This window comes from Ursus arctos, unplaced genomic scaffold (genome assembly GCF_023065955.2).
Source record: "Ursus arctos isolate Adak ecotype North America unplaced genomic scaffold, UrsArc2.0 scaffold_1, whole genome shotgun sequence".
NCBI lineage: Eukaryota > Metazoa > Chordata > Mammalia > Carnivora > Ursidae > Ursus > Ursus arctos.
The window spans coordinates 96,079,134-96,103,080 of NW_026622763.1; the positions used below are offsets into that span (position 1 = coordinate 96,079,134).

A 23,947-nucleotide genomic window follows, 5' to 3' on the forward strand; every position below is an offset into this window, starting at 1 on the left:
ACTAATTCCAAACCCTTATTATGTGCCAGTCTCTACAAAAAGTGTTTTCTACTAGACAATTTAATCCTCCTAAGAATCCTGTGATGGGGGAATTCTACCCATCTTTACTCTATAAGGAAGATCGTGGAGGTTAAAGAGACCAGATGACTTATCGAAGGTTACATTGCTAGAAACTGGTATTGCTGGCATTTGAACAAGGTCTTCTGCTAAACGACATCCCAGTGGCACAGCTCCTAACTTCGAGGTGGTAATATCTTGCATTCAGCAGTGTGTTAATTTATCTGGGCTGTGAACAGAGGTACCCCATCTCGAGTGGCTTGCTGTGTGGCCACTATGGTGGCTCAGTGGAGGAGGGATGACAGGCAGGCCTCTCCTGGGTGTGACTGAAGCACTTGACAACGCTAACACCAGGTGGTCATGAAGCCGATGCAGAAAGGTCGGGGGAGGGGGGAGGTGCGGGCTGAGGACGGGGCCACGCATGCAGCAGAGGAACCTGGTAAAAACTGTACAGCCGGAAGGTGATACAGAGAAGAAAGGAAAGTGATGATTGAGGTGGAAGGCTTCAGGGAGCAATCTGGAACAAATAACACTGATGCCACGTCTCAAAATGGTTATGGTGAGGTGCTTAGTTTGCTCAGAGTTGGGGGAAAATGGCTCTCCAGGGCAGAAAGACAAAACAGGCAAACTCTTTATTAAAATGCACATTTGAACCATTCTGTAAACTGACCTGATTAGATGTGTTGACGGTAAAAGGATACAGGTCCTTTAGGTAAATCCTTGGCATGTTGTCCAGAAGCATGCCATAGAGGGGCATGTATAAACTTGCTATGTGGGCCTGCTTCTCCTAGGTGGAAAGGTAGCCAAAAGAAATGATTCACATACAAATCAATAGACTTGTCGGTTTGATATGCATTTAATGCAGTGAGCCATTAAATGGTGTTTAGGGAAGGGAGAAAAGAAAACCACTCACTGGTTCTCTGTATCGATCATCAAATGAATGCTTAGCCATTAGATTCTTTAGGACAGCTAGAGCTAAGTGCCTGATGTCTTGGTCTTCTTGCAGGGCAAAGCCAACTTCTCGGAGTAGAATTCCAATTAAGAAGTGTTTGCGGCAAAATTCATTCGTGACCGAATATTCAGGCATATCTTTGTGAGGAAAGTAAAGAGATCATGTTATTGAAAATCAAATGATCACTTTATCATTCAGAAAGATTTATCCAACAACTATCAACCCTCTCTCTACTAGGGAGGGATTCAGTAAGGCAGTCTTGCTACAGAGATGAGAAATGAGAGAGAGGCACATTCCAGAAGTACTGTGTGTACGCTACTACCAAAAATACTCACCGTCAGCTGTCAAATTCCATAAAAGTGGTATGTCTACAATGTGATAGGAGTGGAGAGGAGAAAAGTTAATTTTTCTGTCTGGAGGAATCAGGAGACATGACTGGAAGGAATATGTTGAGATGGGCCTTTGAGGCTGCTGAAGGTTTGGAGGTGCAGAGGGTCAGAAGCCAATGGAGATGGTGGGGTTTGAGGTGGAGGAGAAGAGGTTGGGAGGACCAGGGCACAGGGTTTCGGTGGCACAGATTTCTGAAAGCACAGTGTACGGGAAGCATAGATTGGGGGGGTACCAGTCGGCAAAGGAGCCAAGACAGGGGTGGTGGGAATTGAGACTTGAGGGGCACTTGGGGCTAGATGATGGAGAGACCTAAACACAAATTCCTTAGCTGGCGTCTAGGACCGTCCAACATTTGGAACTGAATTCTGGAGAAAGTATTATGTCACCAATGGCTTTGAGATCAGTGGCCCAATCAGACCTGTGCTTATTCATTTGTTCACGTGGTGACAGGATATAAATGAGTTATTCTGCGGGGAAATGTGGGGAGAGGACTATAATACAGGAGGTTTGGCCCCAGGGGAGGGAGGGGGAGAAGTGAGATGCATCTGGCCTGGAGTAGGAGGACCCAAGTAGTATGAGAAAAATCACCAGGACAAGTTGGCTGAAGGATGTGGAAGAGTAAGAAGAGGAACACCAAAGGGGGCTGCAAAATTTGGAGACTGAATTAGGGAGAAATTGGAATGTTAACCTTTCCAGTAAGAATGCATTGACTCAGAATTGTCCAATGGGCTTCCTAAATGTAACTGTTAATAACAGGACTAGCACCCACTTCTAGAACACGTATTGAGTACCAACACTAGGCTAAGCCCTTTAGAAGTGTTATCTCCATGAATCCTCAGGGTTACCCGTTAGATGCAATGAACTGTTGGAATATTCCAGTTCATCACTGACTAGGAGCAAATGGAACACTGGAGTTTCGTCGTCTGTGAAGATGCTGCTGGAGGTGGAAGAACAGGGAATGGGAAAGTTCGGGAAACATTGGTCCAAGGGCTTAGTTAGGTTAAAAAACATTTCTCTGTGCAACAGTGAGTACTCGTGAGCGGTCAGAAGTAGAACACAACTTTGACATTCCCAGCCTAGGGCCAGAGAAGAGTTCTGCTCAGACGCTTTTAAGTTATGAACCTATTTCAAGTAAAAATGATAATCTCAGTCTTGAGAAACTAGCTGAAAAACCAGGCTGTGGCATATCGACAGAAATATATCATATAAAGCTCATTACACTGAAAAACATGTTATTGCATGTAGCTGGGAATTTTATTTATGATACACCCTAAGAAAATTTCAGGTGATTTGGGAAATTTTTTAAAAAATGTCAAACTCTGGAGAATAAAATATGAAAGAATTCAAGTTGGCAAAGCATTTAGTTACTGTAACAAACGTTCAGTCAGCTTGTTGACCATTTTGATCGTATGATGTTAAACATATGGCTATTTTTTGGCCTCTGGCAACTGGAAATTTGTAGTACGTATATCTCTCAATATCATCCGATTATGATACAGTTATTGATGTTCAGATAATGTAATATAAAATATAATTATTTACCTGACGCATGTAACTCTTGAGTTGATTCCGAAGGTGTCAAAGGATCTGAATTTAATGTGAATAAACAGAAAGTTCAGATATACACATGCTCAGATACACACTATATTCATTAACTATGGCTAATTTATTCTGAAAAATTAACATGTATTGTCCTAAACTCTAAGTAAGTCTCTTCAATAAAGCCTTGTTTCTTGAAAACAAATATCATAGGTTGGTTGTTTCCTTAAAAAAAAAAAAAAAGCCATGAACAGAATTATTTTAATTCTTGGCCTTGTACTTGAACACCTATTTTTTCTATCAGGAATCTGCATGTTACAAAACATATATTTTTATGTTCATTGTTGATAATATCAGATCTACAAAGAGACGACCAGGCCTCTTCTTGAGCTGCTGACAAATAGGAAACAACTGGAAACAAAATGGCAAAACAGGTTTGCTCTTCTTGACTATCTTAACCAGCCTGTCTAACCCAATCATAAGTTGGCGCTAGTTTATAAAATAAAAAGGAAGATGAAACAAAGTCCAAGGTAACATTTCTACCTCTTTTTCTATAAAGGTATTTAGATTAAATGTACTTTGTAAATTAGAGTTAGAATGGAATAACGAATTAAATAGCTTAGGTTTATTCCTTAATGGAATTAAAAAGCTTATATTTAAGGTTAAAATGACAAACCTTTTACGGTATGGCACACCATAAGAGACTCTTAACTATACAGAACAAACAGGGTGGCTGAGGGGAGGTGGGTGGGGGATGGGCTGAATGGGGGATGGGGATTAAGGAGGGGGCCTGGGCTGAGCACTGGGTGCTGTAGGTAAGTGATCAATCATGAAGTACTACTCCTGAAATCAATATTATACTATCTGTTAACTAACTAGAATTTAAATAAAAACTTAAAATATAAAACGATAAATAAAAATAAAATGATAACACTTTTATAAACCTGATAATGTATTTTACCCTATTTTCCCTCCAAAATATTAGCTTTGTATAATACACATAGTAGAAGCTGCAATACGTGTGAGGAGGCTCTTTACCATCTTCGTTTCTGCTTTCCATGAATATCAGAACTGTGCCCTGTGGATAATTTACTCACTGCTTAGAAGCAAGGTATTTTTTCTCTCCTCCTCCTTCTCTCCCTCCCTCCCTTTTTTCTTTCCTTCCTTCCTTCCTTCCTCCCTCCCTCCTTCCCTTCCTTCCTTCCTCCCTTCCTTCCTCCCTCCCCCTCCCTCCCTCCCCCCTCCTCCCTTCCTTCCTTCCTTCCTCCCTCCCCCCCTCCCTCCCTTCCTTCCTCCCTTCCTTCCTCCCTCCCCCCTCCTCCTCCCTTCCTCCCTCCCTCCCTCCCTCCCTCCCTCCCTCCCTCCTTCCTTCCTTCCTTCCTTCCTTCCTTCCTTCCTTCTTTTCTTGAGGTATGATTGACTATAACACTGTATTAGTTTCAGGTATACAACATGAGGATTCCATATTTGTATGTATTGTGAAATAGGAGCAGAATATTTTAAGTTCTAAATCATTTTAGTGTTTCCTTTGCATCTTGATGTTGGATTAGCTTCTGATGGCTACCTGTGGGATGATCATCTTGGTATCTACCTATATCAGTATATATAAAATATATATTAATAAAAGTTATAAATGAAAATATTTTCTGTAGACCATTTATGCTTTAGAAATATGGAAACGAGGAGCCCCATTCTTCCCTGCGCAGACATCTGGGGCTCTTTCCAACCCAGACATATCAAGTCCTTACAGTGTTGCCATCCTTCCCGCCTTCCTTTCTCTTTTTCAAGGCAAAAATTTTTTTAGTTGTTGTTATTGTTTTTTTGGTATAAAACTCATCTTGAGGAATTACATTTTAACATAATTAGACACTATAGTTGATACCTTCTTGAGCTACTGACAAATAGTAAACACAAAAAGTGAATTTGTACTCACAAAGCATAACTTCTCTTCCCCATAATTATATGCCTTTCAAAATCAAAGGAAAGCTATCTTTTGGAGACAGTCTAGTAAAAGTATTACTGTAGGTTAAAATTCTTTGATTTAGTATCATCGATTTTATAATATTGTTGGTCTTCTCTTTATTGAAAAAGGAAACCTAGACAAAAACTGAGAAATATAGAGCCACCAACTTCTTTTGCATTTTAGCCTGATTACCTGGGTCTAACGCCCCTGTGACAGCTTCAGGCAAAACCAAGAGCAAGGAAACAGGAAAACTAAGCAACACATAAACAAAGGTAAAAACAAACAAATCTGAACGTTCACTTTGGAGGAACCGATGAAAACTCTGGGCATTACCTGGAATGTTTGCTGATCTTATGGGGAGACACAGAGGGATAAAGTGCTCATGCTGACATACTTCTTGAAGAAAATCAAACTTATACTGGCATAAGGTCTGAAAAAGAGGCAAACTGGATGACTATTTTTTACACACCAAGAAAGTTAATAAAAAATATGCACTTGAATCTTATACCTAAAAGGAAGATGAAGTTACTTTCGTGTACTTTTGTTTTTGAGCTTCTAAGAGATAGGATCTTACGGAGTGGTATTTTCCACTTCGTTCAGCTTCGATCAGCCTATGTTTATTCTGAGAGGGATGGTGTCTCACCGCAGGTACAGAGCTCTAACCTACACTCAGCTCATAGAACAGGTCACTGCAATCAACCCTTCTGATCCCGCGCTAAGGAAGACAATGGCGCACGTGATCTAAGACTAGAGAACTCTCTCTGCAGGCCCTTTGTTCGCAGAGTAAATTATTTAATTTCACCTCTTCCCTGCCCTTGCAAACAGGCCTGTCTTCTCAATAATGTTTTGATTAGGACAGTGATGAATGGAATCCAGACATGGTCTAAGACAGCTTAATACATGTGTTAAAACTAATCACATAAGAAGGAACAATTAACACATTCATAAATATTGTTTTCACTGCCATGTAGACTAAGTAATCAATTTTTAAGATCCAGTCAGGTTGTATTCATTATATTCACTAATATCAGCCAACAAAATAAAATATATTCCATTTGCTCAGATATTTTAGAATTATATTCTGTGGCAACTTTAGCTAATAATTTACAATACTCTCATTTCAAACAAGAATAGTATTTGACTTAATCCTTTGTGCATCAAAGTGAATAAGAGCATAATTAAATTGTATGTTAATTTTTTTCATCAAGTATGCTGTTTGGTGTCTGAAAAAAATAAATAATTTAGGTCTACTGGAATATACCTAAAAGGATATTCTGCAAATTTCATGCATAATTGGAGCACCAACAAGGAATATTCTTTCAGAATATATTTACAGAGGGAATTGGATTCTCAAAACCCAAATATCATATAATCATATAACTCTCCTAGTCGAAAGTAACTCTCCATTGCCCAAAAAATAGTGTTCAGATTCCTAAGCATGGCATGAATGGATATAAGATCATTATTTATTTTTGCCTTCTCTACATTCATTATTCTTTCCCAATACCTAGATAATTACCCCTTGGGGACTTTTCTTCTTCCCAATGGGCAAAGGTTAATGGGAGCTATTAATTCAGGTGCCCTGTCTTCCTTCCTTAAGAGGTAGGCATGTGACCCAAAGCAGGTTGGTCACACATTTCCTCTCTGGAATGTAAATCTTAAGCAGAGGGTTAAGAGAAAGAAAATGGTCCCAGCGTATTTTTTAATCAGTAGTGGACCTTGATCACATGGTTCTTCCTTTGCAATTATTCTTGTGCTCTGGTCCCTGCTCTTTCTCAAGCTCAGCTCTCCAGGTCTTTCACTGATGCCTTTATGCTTCTAATACTTTCCCTTTTCTCAGATTGGCATAAGTTTGTTGCTTGCAACCCAAAGAGCCTTAACTGGTACAGCTTTCCCCCATTCCAGTCTTATTTCTCTCCAGCATATGCCCTACTATAGCTCAGTGGTTCTCAAACTTGAGAGTACATAAAATCCCCTGAAAGCCTTATTGCAATACAGATTTCTGAGCCCCACCTGCCACTGTCAACTCTAAGATCACTGGTCTGGGAACCACACTTCGAGAATCACTGCTCTCTAGACAGCACTGTTCCCAGTCTATCTCCCAACCCATTCTCCCTAATTGGGAAGGAGAGTCAACTGTCCATTTTGCCCCAGACTGAAGGATTTCAGAAAAGCGAGGCTTCCAGTGCTAAAATGAAGACAATCCCAAGCAAACCTGACTACAAGAATTGCAGCTGAAAAGAATCACTCCTTTCACCACCCACAGGAAATAGAAGTGAAACATACATGCTTATTCCAGGTCCCCCATTAAGAAAGGATTTGGGAGACTAACTCAGATGGACCATTTTAAAAGACTTCCTCTCATTAGGATAGAAAACTATTTTTTGATGCAGAGAATGGATAGGCTATGTTTCAGGCAGACAAACACAGAGACTAGTTGATTTATTTATAATGCAATGGTTCAGAAACCAATCACTCCTGCGCTTGGTTCTTACCTTGAGATCACCAGAGGAGAACATGCTGATATAATTGTTAACCATCTTAAATACAAAGCCCCGATCCATAAATGTAAAACAGCGCTAAAAAATATAAAATTGTAAATGCAGACATTTTTACTTTAAAGGTCATTAAAGATTTTAGAAAAGGTGATGAAATATATTGAAGTAAAATGACATTTAACTAAATGTGTTGTGTAATAAATGTTTAAAAAACCTCTACAATATGTTTAAGCATTCATCTACTTATGGCAACTAATTAAAACGTGAGACAGAGTGTACACACCAGAAAGTTACAAACCCCTATTTGTCACTTTTATAAAATACTACTTTGAATTTTGCAGTGAAATATTATAGCCCTTTCCTTTCCATAGAGGTTTTAGCTTTTACTTATCTATTTATTTTTTTAATCATTTAGTTACTTTTTTTTTACCGTTTTTTAGTAATTTGATTCCCTAGTTTGTCGGGTGAAGACCCTTCGCTGTACAACACTGGGTAGGAACAGGGGTGGAAGAGGTGGGTCAGGAAAGCCTTTTTACATCTCTTGTAGTTTCCTTTCCGGGCAAGGCAGCTTGAATTTGAGGAGTGGAGGTAAGAGACCCTGAGATTCCCATCTCTTACTCTGTCGTTAAACTCTCTTAACTATACTATGGAGAGTCTTAAACAACAGGTAGGTTTGGAGACAGGCAAACATTCCAAGTTGGCACAGCATGCTCTCTCCAAAAGACCAATGGCCATGTAAGCGGTAACCAAGCAACAGAGGCCAAATGACCGCACTGGAAGAGTGTGAAGTAGGAGGCACAGACCATATTTACTGATGCCGGATCTTGGGGAGGCACCAGGGCAAGTTGCCAAAGGGAGGCCATCACTGTGTGCATGGGTTTGGTTCTGTCATCCGCATGGATGTGAGAACGTGCATGGGAAAATCTGTAAGATTTACAGCTGCTGCACCACTTAGTATGGAAGGCTTCTTTCTTGTCTCAAGAGTTCAGGATGGTCCATTGCAATGCCTGTGCCTTTTTTTGGATTTCTTCTCAATTTCACAAACAAATCTCCTTTCTCAGAAAGGACTGGACATAAAATCTTGTCATAAGTAGTATATTTACCAAGAGCAAAGTCTCCCATTGAAATACATCTGTACGTAAAGAAGAACTATTCTCTCTCATAATGTTGTTCCAATTGTTAGTAAGGTCATTTATATTTTTGTTTTGTTTCCTTTCCCTTGTTTTTTGGTTTCTTCTGAATGATTTTTATGTACCTACTCATTCATGACTATGTTAGTATGCTGCCTCATTTATATTTTCATTTTTAATATGAATTTAAGTTCTTTTGATAACTCTTCATCCACTAAAAAGTAAATGACTCCAGTGTCCTCCCATCTGCCCATAGAGCGGTGGGGAGAGGTAGACACCAGAGCGTAGTCATAGGCTCAGAAGATGTAAAGCAATAAGGGAGGAGGGAAGGAAAAGAGGGGTTTTTGTATCTTCTGCACAACGTAGGGTCCCAGCAGGTATGTCAAATCCTTGTAGGTTCTCCAGCTGCAGGAGGAAGTCCCTAACCTCAAAATATTGCCACTGTGGGGCTTTTTCCAGAGAAGACCACTTGCTGTCTTCTTTCTGTTGGAAAGGGGTTTGGGTGTGACCTTACAGAGAGAGGAGGACCATCCAATACAACTATGGGCTCCAGAAACATCTCAATAAAAAAGAACCCTGGGGGTGTCAGTGGTAAAGACACAGGGATCTTATACTCGATGGAGGAGGGGTTGGTGAGTTCTGTCACTGAACTAGAGTAGTGACAGTTGTCACTTTGGGAGGCTACCATGCTTAATATGCAGAGAAGACCTGATAGCTTTTGAAGGAGGTCAAACCCCAGCACCGGTGAATAGGGAAGATGGGGAAAAGGCTGCCTGCCCTGGGGATCTAGGAAAATCCATTTGGGGTTTCTTGAGATTGAAGAAAGACCTTCTATTTGATAAGTCTGTCATCCTCTTCCCAAGGGGCAGTGAGGGAAAAAGGGGGTCATTTCTAGGATACAAGATCAGTAGAATCAACCTGCTGCCTGCAGAGAGCCCTCTTGCAGGTCAAGCTTCACCAAGTGTGTCTCCTGTCATGGGTCCATCCCTGCATCGCTTAACCCAGGTGCAAAGGCTCTTCAGCTCACTGCTGAGGTCTGGAGGGGCCTCTCTGCTTTTGTTTAAAAATAATTTACATTAACTGTTTATATTAACAAAAAATAATTTGTTGCAGCAGGCTTTGGCAAACTATGGCCCATCAGCCCCAACTGCCTTACTGTCTACTTTTTTTTAAAAGGTTTATTTATTTATTTGAGAGAGAGAAAGAGAGAGAGAGATAGGGTACAAGCGGGGGTGGGAGTGGGGCAGAGGGAGAGAGAGAATCTCAAGCTGACTCCCTGCTGAGCATGGAGCCAGATGAGGGGTTCGATCTCACCACCCATGAGATCATGACCTGAGCCGAAATCATGAGTCTGACACTTAACAGACTGAGCCACCCAGGTGTCCCCACGGTCTATTTTTGTAAATAAAGTTTTATTGGAACACAGCCACACTCAATCATTTACATATTGTCTATGGCGAGTGGTTTATGGCTCTATTGCGCTACAAGAACAAAGTTAAGGGGTTGTGCCAGAGACTGTATGTCCTGCAAAGCTAAAGATGATTAGTATTTGGCCCTTTAAAAAAAAAGGTTGCAGATTCCGGATCTGGACGATAACTTATACTCTACAAAATGTCCTCAGTTTGGTTCAATAAACTAAAAGCCAAATATTCTAAATTATGGGCAAAAATATATTGTTGTAACAAAAGAATACTTATGATATTTAACCAATTGAGAGGACAATGATAATTTTAGTCTATCATTCGTTCAGTGAAGAGTATGAAACCCCAATTGCAAAACAAACTAGATGAGAGCCCTTGTCCTTTCTTGATATGTTTTACAAAACCACTGGTCCTACTAGCTCCTTTTTCATCTTGGATACTTGCCTTTGTCCCTGTGCTAGACATTAGCTTCGGTACCACCCACTGCAACTTTTGCATGGCTGAGCTCTACAGAAAACACTTATTTATTAAAACTCATGGAACATTTAAGTCAAATAAAGCAAATAGGAAGACCTCCCCCCTTTCAGAGACTCAGTTATCCACCTTCTTGTGGAGATCTGCCCAGAAATACCACAGATGTTTCTTTACATGTATTTTACTACAAACTAAGACTGTCTCCTTTATTAGATGATTTCCAAATGTTGTCCAAAGTTGAAATGAAGTGATCAGTCAGGCACGTGTGTCAAAAGATACGTCTGTCTGAGCAGGAAAACACAAATCACACTGAACTTTCCTTTGCTATCTCCCTGGTATTACGCCTGCATAAGAAGAGTACCCAGAACGGTTTGCTCAGGTAACTGGAGTTGTGATCCAGATTGGGAGTAAAAGGAAAAATGACAAAAGCTCTGTAGGTATTCATGGATCCATTTGTACCCTACCCTCTTCCAGGAGAGACTAGCCAGAGAAATGTGCAAGGTTTTGGCTTGGTTGTTGCAAAAATATTACTTTCCCATAATATGATATAAAGGAGAGCACATTCTCACCTAGGACATGTTTATATGCCCACACCAAAGTTACCGCTCTCTCCATTCTCGGAAAACAATCTTGGCACAAGTATGGTGTGAAAATTATATTTTAATTGTGAAATTCCAAAGCCAGCTCATTCACAGTATTTGATTACTAATGTAGAATTTAATAACAAAAAGAGGCAAAAGTCACTTGAAGCCCCAATTGAGCAAATAACCCTTATCAGATTTCTGGGAATATAAGATATTTATATGCCAATAGCAGGGGTGGGCAACGTTGAGCAGCCGAAAGCTCAAAGTTCATCAATTCGCAGGCATTGTGCCAAATGACTACATTCAATTACATTAAAAAAAAAAAAATCACTCTCTCTCCTTTTCCGTTTTCTTCTTCTAGTTCAAAAGATTCATCTAATAATCTTTGCAAGAAGTTAAAAAAAAGTTTTCTGTGCCAAATAAATGCCATTAAAACTAAAATGTGAAAACCATGCCTGGCAGAGGACTACAGGGGAAGGGAGGGAAAATGGAATGGGAAGAAATCAGAGAGGGAGACAAACCATGAGACACTCTTAACTATGGGAAAGAAACAGAGGTGGGTGGGCAGATGGGGTAACTGGGTGATGGACATTAAGGAGGGCACATGATGTGATGAGCCTGGGTGTTCTATGCAATTACTGAACTCTACATCTGAAACTAATGACTTACCATATGTTGGCTACTTGAATTTAAATTAAAAAAGACAACAATGCTTGTAGGATGGACTTTTATAATGTACAATATATTAAACTGTTTCCACTTACAAACTTCATGTATTACTTTTGATTTGCAGCCCACATAATCTATATAATCTTATAGACTTTTAAGACTATAGACGTAGAGATGTATTTGTTTATCTATTGCCAGTCCATGCTTTTTACCCACAGATTTCACAAAACCACTGGAGCCACCATTAGCCTTCTACTCTATCTTGTCCTTTTCAATCTTGGACATTTTTTACTTGCCCCCAAGTGAGACATCAGCTTATGTACCACAAGAAGCAACTTTTGTATAAATGAGCTCCAAGAAAAATACACTTATTCCAACAAGTACAAGAGCATTTAAGCCAAGGAGGGTAGGTAAAATGTCTTTTCTCTTTCTAAAAGACTTGCTTATTCGTCATTCTTTGCAATTTAGGGAAGAATACTGCAGATGTTTCTTAAACGTAATTTGCTTACAAATTGGACAGTTTATCATTTTTTTTCAAATTTCCTCTTTTATCAAACACTTCAAATAAACCACATAAGTCTTAAAATGTGGTAGAAAACTAGAATAATTATTTTCTTCTTTACCCTCTTCATCACTAACTCTGACCATCCCTGTTTCTTTCTGAAAGCAAAATATTGAAGAAAAATAGTGAATTTAAGATGAGACCAAATGTAGTGTATAATTAGAAATGATGTTCAAAACATTAAAAATGGATTTAACTGGATTAAAACTCACCAAATATAATTTGGGATAATTTTATATGTACCTCCATGGCCTCTTAGCTTTCTTTATAGAGTTAGTATTTATTTATAAATTCTTACACTTACCCAGTATGTTCTGGTGTGTATCATAAAGATACAAGAGCAGTGGATTCACCAGGTTACAATAATCAATTATCGGGCAAAAGAAGGAAGAGAAGACAAACATCATCTTTCTAGTTGGATGTATTTTTTTTTGAAGATTTGAAAACCATTATCTTTCAAGTTGGATATATATATTTTTAAAGATTTTATTTATTAAAGAGAGAGCAGAGCGAGAGAAGGAGCACGAGCAAGGGCGGGGAGGGGCAGAGAGAGAGGGAGAGGGAGATGCAGGCTCCTGACGGAGGGTTTGATCCTAGGACCCTAGGATCAGGACCTGAACCGAAGGCAGGCCTTTAACAGACTGAGCCACCCAGGCGCCCCTTTCTAGTTGGATGCATTATCTGTTAAATGATATACCATCATTCTACATTAGCTTTGGTTTTTTTTTTTTTTTTTTGACTAAACATATTTTTTCTCCTCAAGTCCATCTGTAATCCAAAGAAACATAACTATGATACTATATATATGTGTGTGTACATATATCGAGTTTAGTAAGTAGTTCTCAATACTTGAATTGATTGTGTTAAAAATGTGATTAGTGCACAATATTTTCGTCTTGTGAAAAAGAAACTGGAGGTAACACAACAAAAATGCCAAGTTACCCAAAGTTCCCCAAATGGCTACTTGACATCATTGTTGGGGCTACAGCCAATCCAGAACGCCACTGCAAGGGCAGAAATGCCCAAGACCATATGCTACAGGGCAGCTTTTCCTTTAAAAATCTCGTTTTTCTCTTTAAGAATGTTTAGAAATACTATGATTTGACAAGAGTCAAATGGATACTTTTACTAAAACTCGGTTTTTGTTCTATGTGCCTCCAAATTGGAGCACAACATTAAAAGGTATGATGCATCGATAGCAGTATTCACCTAAGAGTGCTAGCCTTGACTCTTTATCACAAATAGATTAACACGTAGGGTAGCTCCCATCCAAGATCATGAAGGCTTGCACAGAACTGCAAATGTGTAGAACTGTACCTTAAGAAATCTGGCAACACTGTGATTTGCCCTTCTTGTTTCTTCAAGGGCATCCTTGTATTTCCAAATCACGTGATCGCATAGGACCATGACAAGATTGTCCAACTCATTCTGGTAAGATTCAGGAAATCTTTGAGCCCGAGAAAGCTAAGGAAAGAACGGATCATTGCTTTATAATGTGGCATGTGACATCCTAAGCCTGGAAACATAAGAAACTGAAAGACTTCATTTGTACATCATCAAACAGAAAGAGTCCTTTTGGAAACCTGAAAGCGATAATAAAATAGAAACCCTTTAAATGTCAAGATCATGATTTCCACCATTTTCATTTCATGTTTCCTTCTATTTGGGCCAATGATCTTTTCACTTTTTCAATAAAAAGTAAAATACATACTAATTGCAAACTATTCAGTGTAGAAACCTCTCACATCTTAATTCCCCCCCGTTCCCTCTTAGAAAATAATTATAATGAATATTGTTCTAGATTTATATTAACACATAATTCTCTATTTAATTTAAAATTAATTATTTTGATTTTTCAGGACTGGACATCCCCCAACTACAAGAGTTCAGTGAATGAATAACTGAGTGAGTGCAGATGTTGCTTTGAAATGTTTTCTAGTAAGTGCCGGGTAGAATTTTCTGAAAAATTTATTTCAACCTTATCGAGGTATAATTGACATATAAAACTCTAAGATAGTTAAAGTGCTCATGGTGGTATTTTGATACACGTATATGTTATGAAAGATTCCTGCCATCTAGTTAATTAACAAATCCATCATCCCACATATTTATCTTCATTTTTTTGTGTGAGAACACTTAAGTTTTACTCCGTTAGCAAGTTTCAATCACACGACACACTGTTATTAGCTGTAATTACCGTGTTTTACATCAGATCCTCAGCCCTTATTCATCTTGTAGCTACAAGTTTGTACAAGTGGATCCGAACCTCACAGCCCCAGCATATGCCGCAGCAGGTGCCACTGGGACCTCACAGTCAAGAGACGTGCCACCAGTACATACATGGACTTAAACTCTCTGGGTCCCCAAAGACCACCCTCAGGTCCAGGAATCTTCTCCTCCTGTTGGACCTCCCGCACAGGAGGGGAAAGTTTCAAGCAGCTAAGTTTTCCCCATCTATCTGTAGTTCGTGAATTGACACGGACCTTCGCACGAGATAGGCAAGATTGATTCATCTTTACAAGTTGGCTTTAAAATTAGACTCACATTTTCGCTATAGATAGAAACACAAAATTTAGAGATCGACTGAACTATATAATTCTAAAATTCTCCACACCCAGCCTTCCATGCTACCAGAATAAAAATCATGGAGGAGGAAGTTACAGGAATCACTTAGAACAAACAGCGGTTCAACCGTGGGATGCTGCTGTGGCTAGCGCTGGATTTTTCTTTTCTTTTCTTTTTTCTTTTCTTTTCTTTCTTTCTTTTTTTTTTTTTTTTAACTAAGTCCAGGCCCTCAGGTGCTTCTGTGTACGGGACTTTTCTTTTTAAGTCAAGTTACCAGGACACTGCTATATAGATATTTTGGGGTATTATGGTTACCCTCCGTGATACTTAACACTCACTGTGGAAATTAAATTAAATTAACAGCAAATAAACCTAAGTGATTTAATCACATGCATCACTTTTCATTCTGCTCCATAGATGTTGGGAAATAAGGGTAAACAATTCACCTACATGAAAGCAACATTCACTTTTGAAATAATCGAAGCACATTTGTCGATTTCCTCTTTTCCTTTTGTTGATCCTCTAAGGCGTCGGAAATGACCAGCACCGACATTTTCTTCACACCATGGCACGTGTTGACACCCTGGGCTTTGATATTCTCTCTGTTTCTCTCTCTTTTTGTCCTCTTCTCAAACTCCCCTTGTGGCCTACTCCTACTCTTAACCCAAAGATGCTCTGACTGGTAAATACATGAGTAGTATTTTTATCTGTTCTCCAGAAGCATATCCCAAAGGCTTGAGGTGGGAGAATTTCTGCTCCAGGGATTGTGGATTTCTGTCTCAAGACATGGGGGGAAAAGGGGGCAAGGGGTTGGCATAGTCTGATCTCAAGCAAAGGCTCGAGAACTAGTTGGGAGAATCTGGGCTATCGTACCACATATGTCGCCAGGAGCAGGCACAGAATGCATGGGCTGATGTCAGGCATTTGGCAATTTTTTAGGAACAAGAGGCTGATGGGAAATAAAAGGTTAGCCTGTACAATGAAGCTTTTGCTACTAGAGATGAGTGCAGAGAAGGCATCCAGCAGTTCCTAGTAAACAGAAACTCGCCTTGGCTAAGACAGCAGGGGTCATGTGGAGGTGCTATCCGCCTCCCAGGGGACTTAACCAGATATCTTTCCTGATCTCCTCAAATCTCCCCCACTCCGTGATGACAAAAACTGTTTTAATGGTGGGGAAAGCCATTCACTTCACAACTGAAAAAAAAAAAAAGAAAGAAAGAAAAAGAAGAGAAAATGCAGATAGCTTGAGAGGTGTTTATTGTGAATGCTTTTGAGTCAAATGATGGTGTCAGGTCTTTCCTACTGTGATGCATGGAGATGGTTAGATGGTTAGAAAACTGGAGGGTGATGGGCCTCTGGAAGAAAACTGGAGGATGGGGTTGCCCCTGAAGGGGACAGAGAGAAGGCAACTGGAATCAGTGAAGATAAATGGTTAGACACAACGATGTTGCCCATGATGAGTTCCTTTATTCTTAACCATTCACAAGGGCATCTGTGACCTATTTGAGCAGATAGTTACTGGTGGTAATGAAAGGGTTTGAGTCCAACCCTGTTCTTTTTACAGATAAGAAAACAGGCTCTGAGATATTAAATGTCTTTTTCATCATCTAACAGGTTAGTGGTAGGGCAAGGATTAGAGCAGTGAAGTGTCCTAACTCCAACACAGCTTAAAAACAGAGAGATAGGAAACATTCTTATCTTCACATTAGATTTTCTCTTCCTTCCAGACAGGAGGTTTTTATCTATGGAAGAGGGAGAGCAGACACAGCTGAAAAGCAAATATAAGACCTAAGAGCTAAGTTAGGATGCCCCGGAGATGATTAAATGTCCAGCCAAGGCAGATCTGTTATGCTTGGGTCAAGCCACGGCTGGAGAGACCTGTGGTGTGGAGGCATGGCTGGGGACATCTGGGTGGATGACGTCACCATGGTGGCTCTGCACACTTCCCTGAGCCCTCAGCACTGGTAGAAGTGCCCTATTCCTCCCTACTAGGAGATCACATTTCTCCCAGGTGGGAGACCCTGCAAAAACCTTTCCCTGCAAGGCAGTAGGCAAATCCTTCGGGAGATGTCCCTCTCCTTGCCCCGGAGCTCAGGCCAATAACTGAAGTTGAGGTCCAGCTTAGCCCAGCTATGAACCTGCTGTGCCTAATAAAATAAGATAGGGAGTATACCCCAAGGAGCTGTAAGAGTTAGCTGGCCCACTCCAAGCAGGAGCCATGGGAGTCCCTTTGAGATTGGGTGTTAAATGTGTTTGATCGAGGGGGTCAGAAAGAAGAGTGAGTAAGTTAAAACTCATTGACATGGGGGCACTTTATCAGGACTTGGGATGAAACAATCTTGTTCACTGTTAGGATGGCTCTTAGAACGCTGGAGACAGCACATTGTAAGCAAAGGAAAACAAGAACACTTGAGGTGCCCCGGCAGATGACAGAGGAAGGAATAAAGAGGCAGAGGAAAGTGGATATGTAGGAATGCATTTGTTGAGATCAGAAGACCCACTGGAGGATGAAATTCTACAGGAAGGTGCAGAAGACACACCATCCACACCAAGGCCATCAAGAAGGTTCTGGGACCAACATCCCTAAGGAGTTCAGTGGTCTCATATCTGCAGGTGAGACAGGCACAGTGCTGGCTCACTCACAGCTTTGAAGGTGATGTTCAGCAAAATAACAGAGGCCATGTGATGGTACTTAACCTCCAGGAGCCAGAGGGCTGTGATTATCATAACATATGGAAAGGCTGAAGGGCAGCCAAGGGGGCTAGACTCTCAGGGACTTGTAGAGCCTGTTAGTAATATGTGGGGTCCCTATGGGAAAAACAGACAGCAACCAGCAATGACAGTGCTTAATCCACCAAGAAGGCAAGAATGGACTACTAGAAGATGAGGATGTTTGCTCCAAAAATATTCACGATGACTTTCTCTGTTCCTGAACCTGAGAAATGTTTCAGATCTGGTACACACTGATTGAAGCAGAGACAGAGACTCTAAAAAACGCCCCCTGCGATACTTTAGTACGAATATCCTGTAATGATTCTGTCAGTCCTTCTGCAAAGGACTCTACAGACATTTACTCAGGTGACGCCACTGGGGAGAGGGGATTACTCCTATATTTCAAGCACTATTAAACACAAGATCTGAGTTGATATTGACATCTGAAGGCCAAAAGAATCATCATATCCATCCTGTTAGAGTGGGAACTTGCAGGGAGCAAGAAAAGAGTCCTGACTAAAATTCTGTTAATACTGGGTCCGCTGGTTTCAGAGATACACCCAACAGTCATTTACCTGGTGCAAATGTATAATTATACATTACGCATTGACATAATTAGCATTTAGGGTTACCTTACACTGGATGCTTGGCCTATGGAGCTTTCCTCGTGTAAAAGGCCAAGTGGAAGTGTCCGACACTACCCCTTCCTGACCAAGAGTGTAAATGAAGATGATATCACTATTCACCACCATCTCCACCCCAAGCAATATTCTGATTTACTCTCTTGGTGGCAGAGGGGGAGAGTCCGAGGTTTCCCCTTGGTCTTACCCACTCTGGAAGTACAGAGAAATCTATGTGGAACTCAGGTGGTCAATCCACTTGCGTCTTCCTTGGTCCTCCTTACCCAACTGTAACTACGAATGGTCTGAGCAGAATGTGATTACCAGAGGCTGAGACCACTCTGGACCACTCTGATTGAGGCCTGGGTCGCACCCCAGTGTGGTGAGGCGCCAAGATCTTCAGAACTGCTGGCTGAGGGTGAAAGGAATCAAAAATGGACAGCAGAGGAGGGAGACGATGAGATCAGGTAGGGCCCCGAGACATGCTGCCATGACAGGAGTTACACGTAACTCCACTAGCCTCCCTCCTGTCAATTTCCTTTCAGGAAGAGAGGCCCACGGGAACTGTGGAACAGCAGGGTCAGGAACACATGTGACATGTGGTCCAAATCGTGGACTGTGGCAGCCATGGACGTGCACAGCTCAGATGTCCCTTCAAGACAAAATCTACTGGGAAGAACATAAATAGTTGCTAAACCTTCAGGATCCACTCAAGTGTTCAGGCCACACTCTCCTGAGGCTGTTCCAAGTTAATAACTGAGCTTGCAGAGACATGAGAACCAGACCATCTCCCCATGTAGGACTCTCCTAATGAACGTTCTCTGCTCTCAGATTGCCCATTGGGCAAGCCAAAATCTTCTCACTGCAGAGCTCTTTCCTTCCCTTTCCTTTCCTTTCCTTTCCTTTCCTTTCCTTTCCTTTCCTTTCCTTTCCTTTCCTTTCCTTTCCTTTCCCTTTCCTTTCCTTTCCTTTCCTTTCCTTTCCTTTCCTTTCCTTTCCTTTCCTTTCCTTTCCTTTCCTTTCCTTTCTTTTTCTTTTTTTAAGGATTTTATTTATTTATTTGACAGAGAGAGAGAGACAGCCAGCGAGAGAGGGAACACAAGCAGGGGGAGTGGGAGAGGAGGAAGCAGGCTCTCAGAGGAGCAGGGAGCCCGGTGTGGGGCTCGATCCCAGGGCTCTGGGATCACACCCTGAGCCGAAGGCAGACGCTTAACGACTGAGCCACCCAGGTGCCCCTGCAGAGCTCTTTCTGGCCAACCTTCCTTCCTTCCTTTCTTCCCCATCTCCTTCCACAGGTGTCAGACTTTCCTGTCCCTTTTGTCCTTCCTTCTCATCTTTTTGAACTTCTAATTTTGTCCTCGCATCTGCTTCTGAAGGACCTTTAGTGACACACACAATCATTTCTCGCACTTAAAAAGCAATTAACATAAATTACTAAGGTTTACAAAGTAAATAAAAATGGAACTAATGAGAGCATATTCATCAGCATAATTGTTGGATAATACTGTATCACCCGTGATCTTACCTGAATTTTATTTGTGTCAATCAAGTGCTGGGCCATTGATTTCAGGATAATTGCAAAAAAGAACCAGGAGTGCTATAAGAAAAAGAAAAGACAATAAGAAATTTATTATGTTAGAGCAAAATAATGATGATTTTGTCCTTTACAACATGTAATATTATAAAATCTTGATTTTAAAATGTGTTCTTTGAAATGCACAAGCAAGCTGCACACTCATGACTGTCCGGCCCGTGCAAATGAGTGCTTTCCACAGACCAGTGCTCCTCTCCCACAGCAAACTGCTGCTTCCTCCAGTCTAGGGTTGAACTCAGGCCTCACGACTTCCTCTCTGAAGAATGGACTTAGGAAAGGCCTCGGCGGGCCCAGGAATATGCTGGTAAGCCCTTAGGGCGGGAGTCTCCTGGGTATCCTTCTAGAGGGCTCCCAAGGGGCATTTCTCTTGACTCCTCTCCCACCTCTTCCTATGGGGAGGGGTGGAGTTAGAAAAAACAGAAACATGTCCCCGGATGAAGGTCCCTCTTTCTTGGGTCTAAGGGTCATTCTTATCCCAGATACAGAAAGTATAGATTGTCTATGGAGAGTTAAAGAATACACCCCTTGATCCTTTTCCCTTCCCATTTTCTCCACCACAGATCACAATTTTGAATTCTGTACTAGTCATTCCCTTGCTTTACTTCATAATTGTGCTACTAATTTCATCCACGGAAGTAATATTTACTTTTGCCTGCCCGCTGAACTCTGTATAAATGGAATCATCCTATGTGGATTCTCCTGTGATTGGCTTTTTCATTCAACAGATTCTGTCCTGAGGTTCAGTTCTGTTCAGCCACGTAGCTGGGAGTCCAGTAACAATTCACCATATCCCATATATGACCACACTTCATGGATGTGCTCTACCATGGATGGGCATTTGAGTTCTATCCAGTTTCAGCTGATACAAACTATGCCTCTAAGAACTTCTGGGTACACAGCCCTAATTTTAGAAGTCTGTCTGAGATGAGGGGCAGAGGGCAGAGGAGGTCTGAGTTCTAACAAGGCAGCTCTCGCTTAACCAAAGGGGTTGTTTGATCTTGGCAATGGACTCGTGTTGTTGGAAATAATCAATACAAGGCACACTGTTAAAATCCCCTTTCCCCATCTTGTCCAGAATGATATTTTTTCACCCTATGCCCAATGTCCCCACATTTGTCTCTTAATGCAGCTGATACTTACCACGCCCTACCTCTTAGCACTCAGGCCTGCCTCTGCCTTTTACCTTGAATCCCCCAGGACTAAGGAAATTAAGCCTTTCGCCTCAGTTCGTGTCTGATAGCAGAAGCCCCACTCCTCTCCTGCCTTCCAATCTCTGCAGGCCCCGCATATTCCTTTTTCGTATTCCCACATCCCACTGCTTCCTAGCTCCTGACGCATCACCACACCCCCCCGAACCGTGACACTGTCCTCACCCTGCGGGAGTCAGTTCCCTACAGAGTCATCAGGGTGCTCCTTTAAACTCAGGTATCTCACGTCACTCCCCTGCTCAAAACCCTCTAACGGCTCTCAGTTTTGCTGAGTGGACACCAAAGTCCTTGCAATGGCCCACGAGGCCTTATGCTACCTGCCTACCAACCCCCCATGTCACCCCACCTCCTCTCTTCTTCTCTAACTTGGCTCCAGCCACACTGGCCTCTCTGCCGTCCTTCTGGCACCCCAGGCGTGCTGCTACCCTGTGATTTTTATACACGTCTCCCCTTTACCTTTACTGTTCTCCAAGCATCCACACGGCCAGCTCCCCCTCTTCCTTTGCATTTTTTGCTCAAGTATTATCTTCTCCAAGAGCTCTATCCTGACCATTCCATTTAAACTGCACACCTTACTCTGTACTCCCAGTGCTCCCAGTTCCTCTTACTGCAGTGCTCAACATTTTCTTTTCCCATAGCACTTCTCATTTTCTAATACACAATTTAATTAATTTTATTTTTTTTATCCCCCAGTAGAGTGCAAGCTTCCCAAGGGCAGAGGTCTTTATTCTATTCTCTGATGCCTGCCAAATGCTGAGGTTGGGGTCTATCCCATGGGGGGCACTTGGAACGTCTTTGTTGCACGAACAGAATGAATATACTCATAAGACTAATTTACACAAACTGCTTGGCCTAGAATAATCTGAGTTTAGGGAACTCATGTTGATACTTATTGATCCCCCTCCTCTTTCCAGCTACATACTAATCAATCATCCATCTCTCAAGTTATGATAGATAATTAATTTAATTAGGGACTAAATCTGTGGGCCAAAGGACTCCACTTGGGCCCATTCTATATCTTCTGTTCTTTTGACACAGATCTCTTTTGCTTAATGTTTTTATATACTACAGTTTCAATATAGTTTATGACGCTTATGCTACAAACTATAAGAGAAACGATCTATGGAAATCAATGAGTCTTATTGCCTTCCGGGGGTGAGATCCAGCGATCCCTCGTGCTAGCAACTGAAAGACTGTTTTAAATTCTTTACCTTCAGGACATGCTTTACTGTTGTTGAGTCATTTGACTTCAAAAGACCAGTCACATTTTTAGCCAGTTCCTCATGTATTGTTCTCTCCTTGCATGCCGTGGTCTTGAACACGAACTGAAGAAAATCCAAAAAGTGAAAAAAGTTAAAGACTTAAAAAAACAACAAAGCCTCAAAAATTATGTTACATGAATAACTCGTATCTCAAAATTATCTGCTCATGCCAGATTTTGTCATGAAATAAATGAAGGCCCAGTGATAAGAGTAGTACACAACTGTTCCTATTCAGGGCTTTGCACAGAGAGGACTCGGCTCACCTAAGCTCTCCTTGAAACTCTTTTTGTAGAAATCAAAAGAAAGAGTCAGAGAGCAATTTAGCAGGTTCAAGGAAACATGGAGGGCTTTGACCCACCTACTTAGGACACATTTCCCCTTCTCCTTCCTTCCACTGGTAACAGGTGGCATGGTAGCATTTCTTCATCCTGAAAGGGTAGAGCACCCACTCAAATAGCCAAGTGGGGAAGCAGGTGCCTTCCAGAGGCCAGTAGGTGAGCTCCCCACATGCCCAGTTTCTATCATCTCATGCTTAGACACAGCTATCAAAGGGTTCATGAACATTGGCCATCAGTAAGATAACAAATGCTGCTCACTTTGTTTTTTCTCTCAAAAAACGGGTTTTGGTGTGCATTTCTGAATGCATGTAATCGTTTTAATTTTCAGTATTTCTTCATAGATTTTCAGGGTATCAGTACCCATTTATGCACATAATTTTAATATAAAAAGCTTATCCCTGGATTATACTATTTTACTTATGATTTGGGTTTGCCTCAAGGAAGGTCATTTCTTCATAATCTTCACCACTCAGACTTCACGATAATCAAGAGTGAGGGCAGGCAAGAAACTCAAAGGAGAGGCCCATTCACATTTGGATCTGTAATCATTTCTTTGAACTTGGCAACTCACGGACACTTAAGTTGCTGTGATGGAGCCTGACTTCTTCAAGACCATCTCGGAGGAGAAAGAAAAAGCTAAGAGATGCCCGAATCTAGCCAAAATCAAGGGTAATATGATTTCTTTTCCTCAGGAACTATGACTCATGTGAGGGTAATATCATCACCAACTACCTAGTCCCATGCACAATTATTTAACACCAACAGCATTATAACTAGCTCTGAGATATTCTTATTTTACAATTTTGACTGGAACACATCAGTGCCACGAATTGCTGGAAACCACGGCATTTAATTAGACTGACTTGAGACACACATCTTTGCAAAAGACATGGTGTGGGTGTGCATTTTGGATATTGTAAATGGGGTGAGTTAGCAGCATTTAGCACCACTGAACTTGAAATGGTGTTTAGTTTGCTTCTGAATATATATAAATTCCATTGAATATATCACATCTTTCAAGGACATCAAAGCATATATTGGTACCAGCCCATCAGTTTTCATTATACACCTAGGTATGGGGCTTAATATCTATCTACATGTTAGAAAATACTTTTTCCCACAGGGAATAAAAAAAATCACTCATTGGTCAGGGTCAGGCTATCAACCATGTAGTGCTACAGGAGTCCAATCACAGAATCATAGCACTAGGTGTTCATCAGGTCCATTCCTTCTCACTTCACAGAGGAGGAAAAATGAGTTCCAGAGAGGCTGATGGCTCACGCTAACTCTGTGGCCTTGACTAGAACCTGATTTCCCACTTGCTAGTTTAGTGTGCTTTCTGGAGTAAAATTCATTTGGTGTGTCCACTTTAGATATACGAAAACATTTTTATGAAATATCTTTGGGAA

At 41.1% G+C, this 23,947-nt stretch overlaps 1 protein-coding gene across 8 annotated transcripts in view; it reads right to left on the reverse strand.

Moving 5' to 3' along the window:
* Positions 1-23,947, reverse strand: part of DOCK10 (dedicator of cytokinesis 10) — a 261,368-nt gene that overhangs the window by 36,651 nt on the left and 200,770 nt on the right. For all 8 annotated transcript variants that reach the window (XM_057305125.1, XM_044381059.3, XM_057305116.1 and 5 more), the window contains 8 exons: positions 22,150-22,263; positions 19,662-19,733; positions 13,557-13,703; positions 7,397-7,480; positions 5,235-5,331; positions 2,942-2,986; positions 971-1,146; positions 728-844 (listed from right to left, as the gene is read on the reverse strand). In XM_057305125.1, the coding sequence (XP_057161108.1) occupies positions 728-844; positions 971-1,146; positions 2,942-2,986; positions 5,235-5,331; positions 7,397-7,480; positions 13,557-13,703; positions 19,662-19,733; positions 22,150-22,263 (852 nt within the window). The remainder of the gene's footprint in view (positions 1-727; positions 845-970; positions 1,147-2,941; positions 2,987-5,234; positions 5,332-7,396; positions 7,481-13,556; positions 13,704-19,661; positions 19,734-22,149; positions 22,264-23,947) is intronic.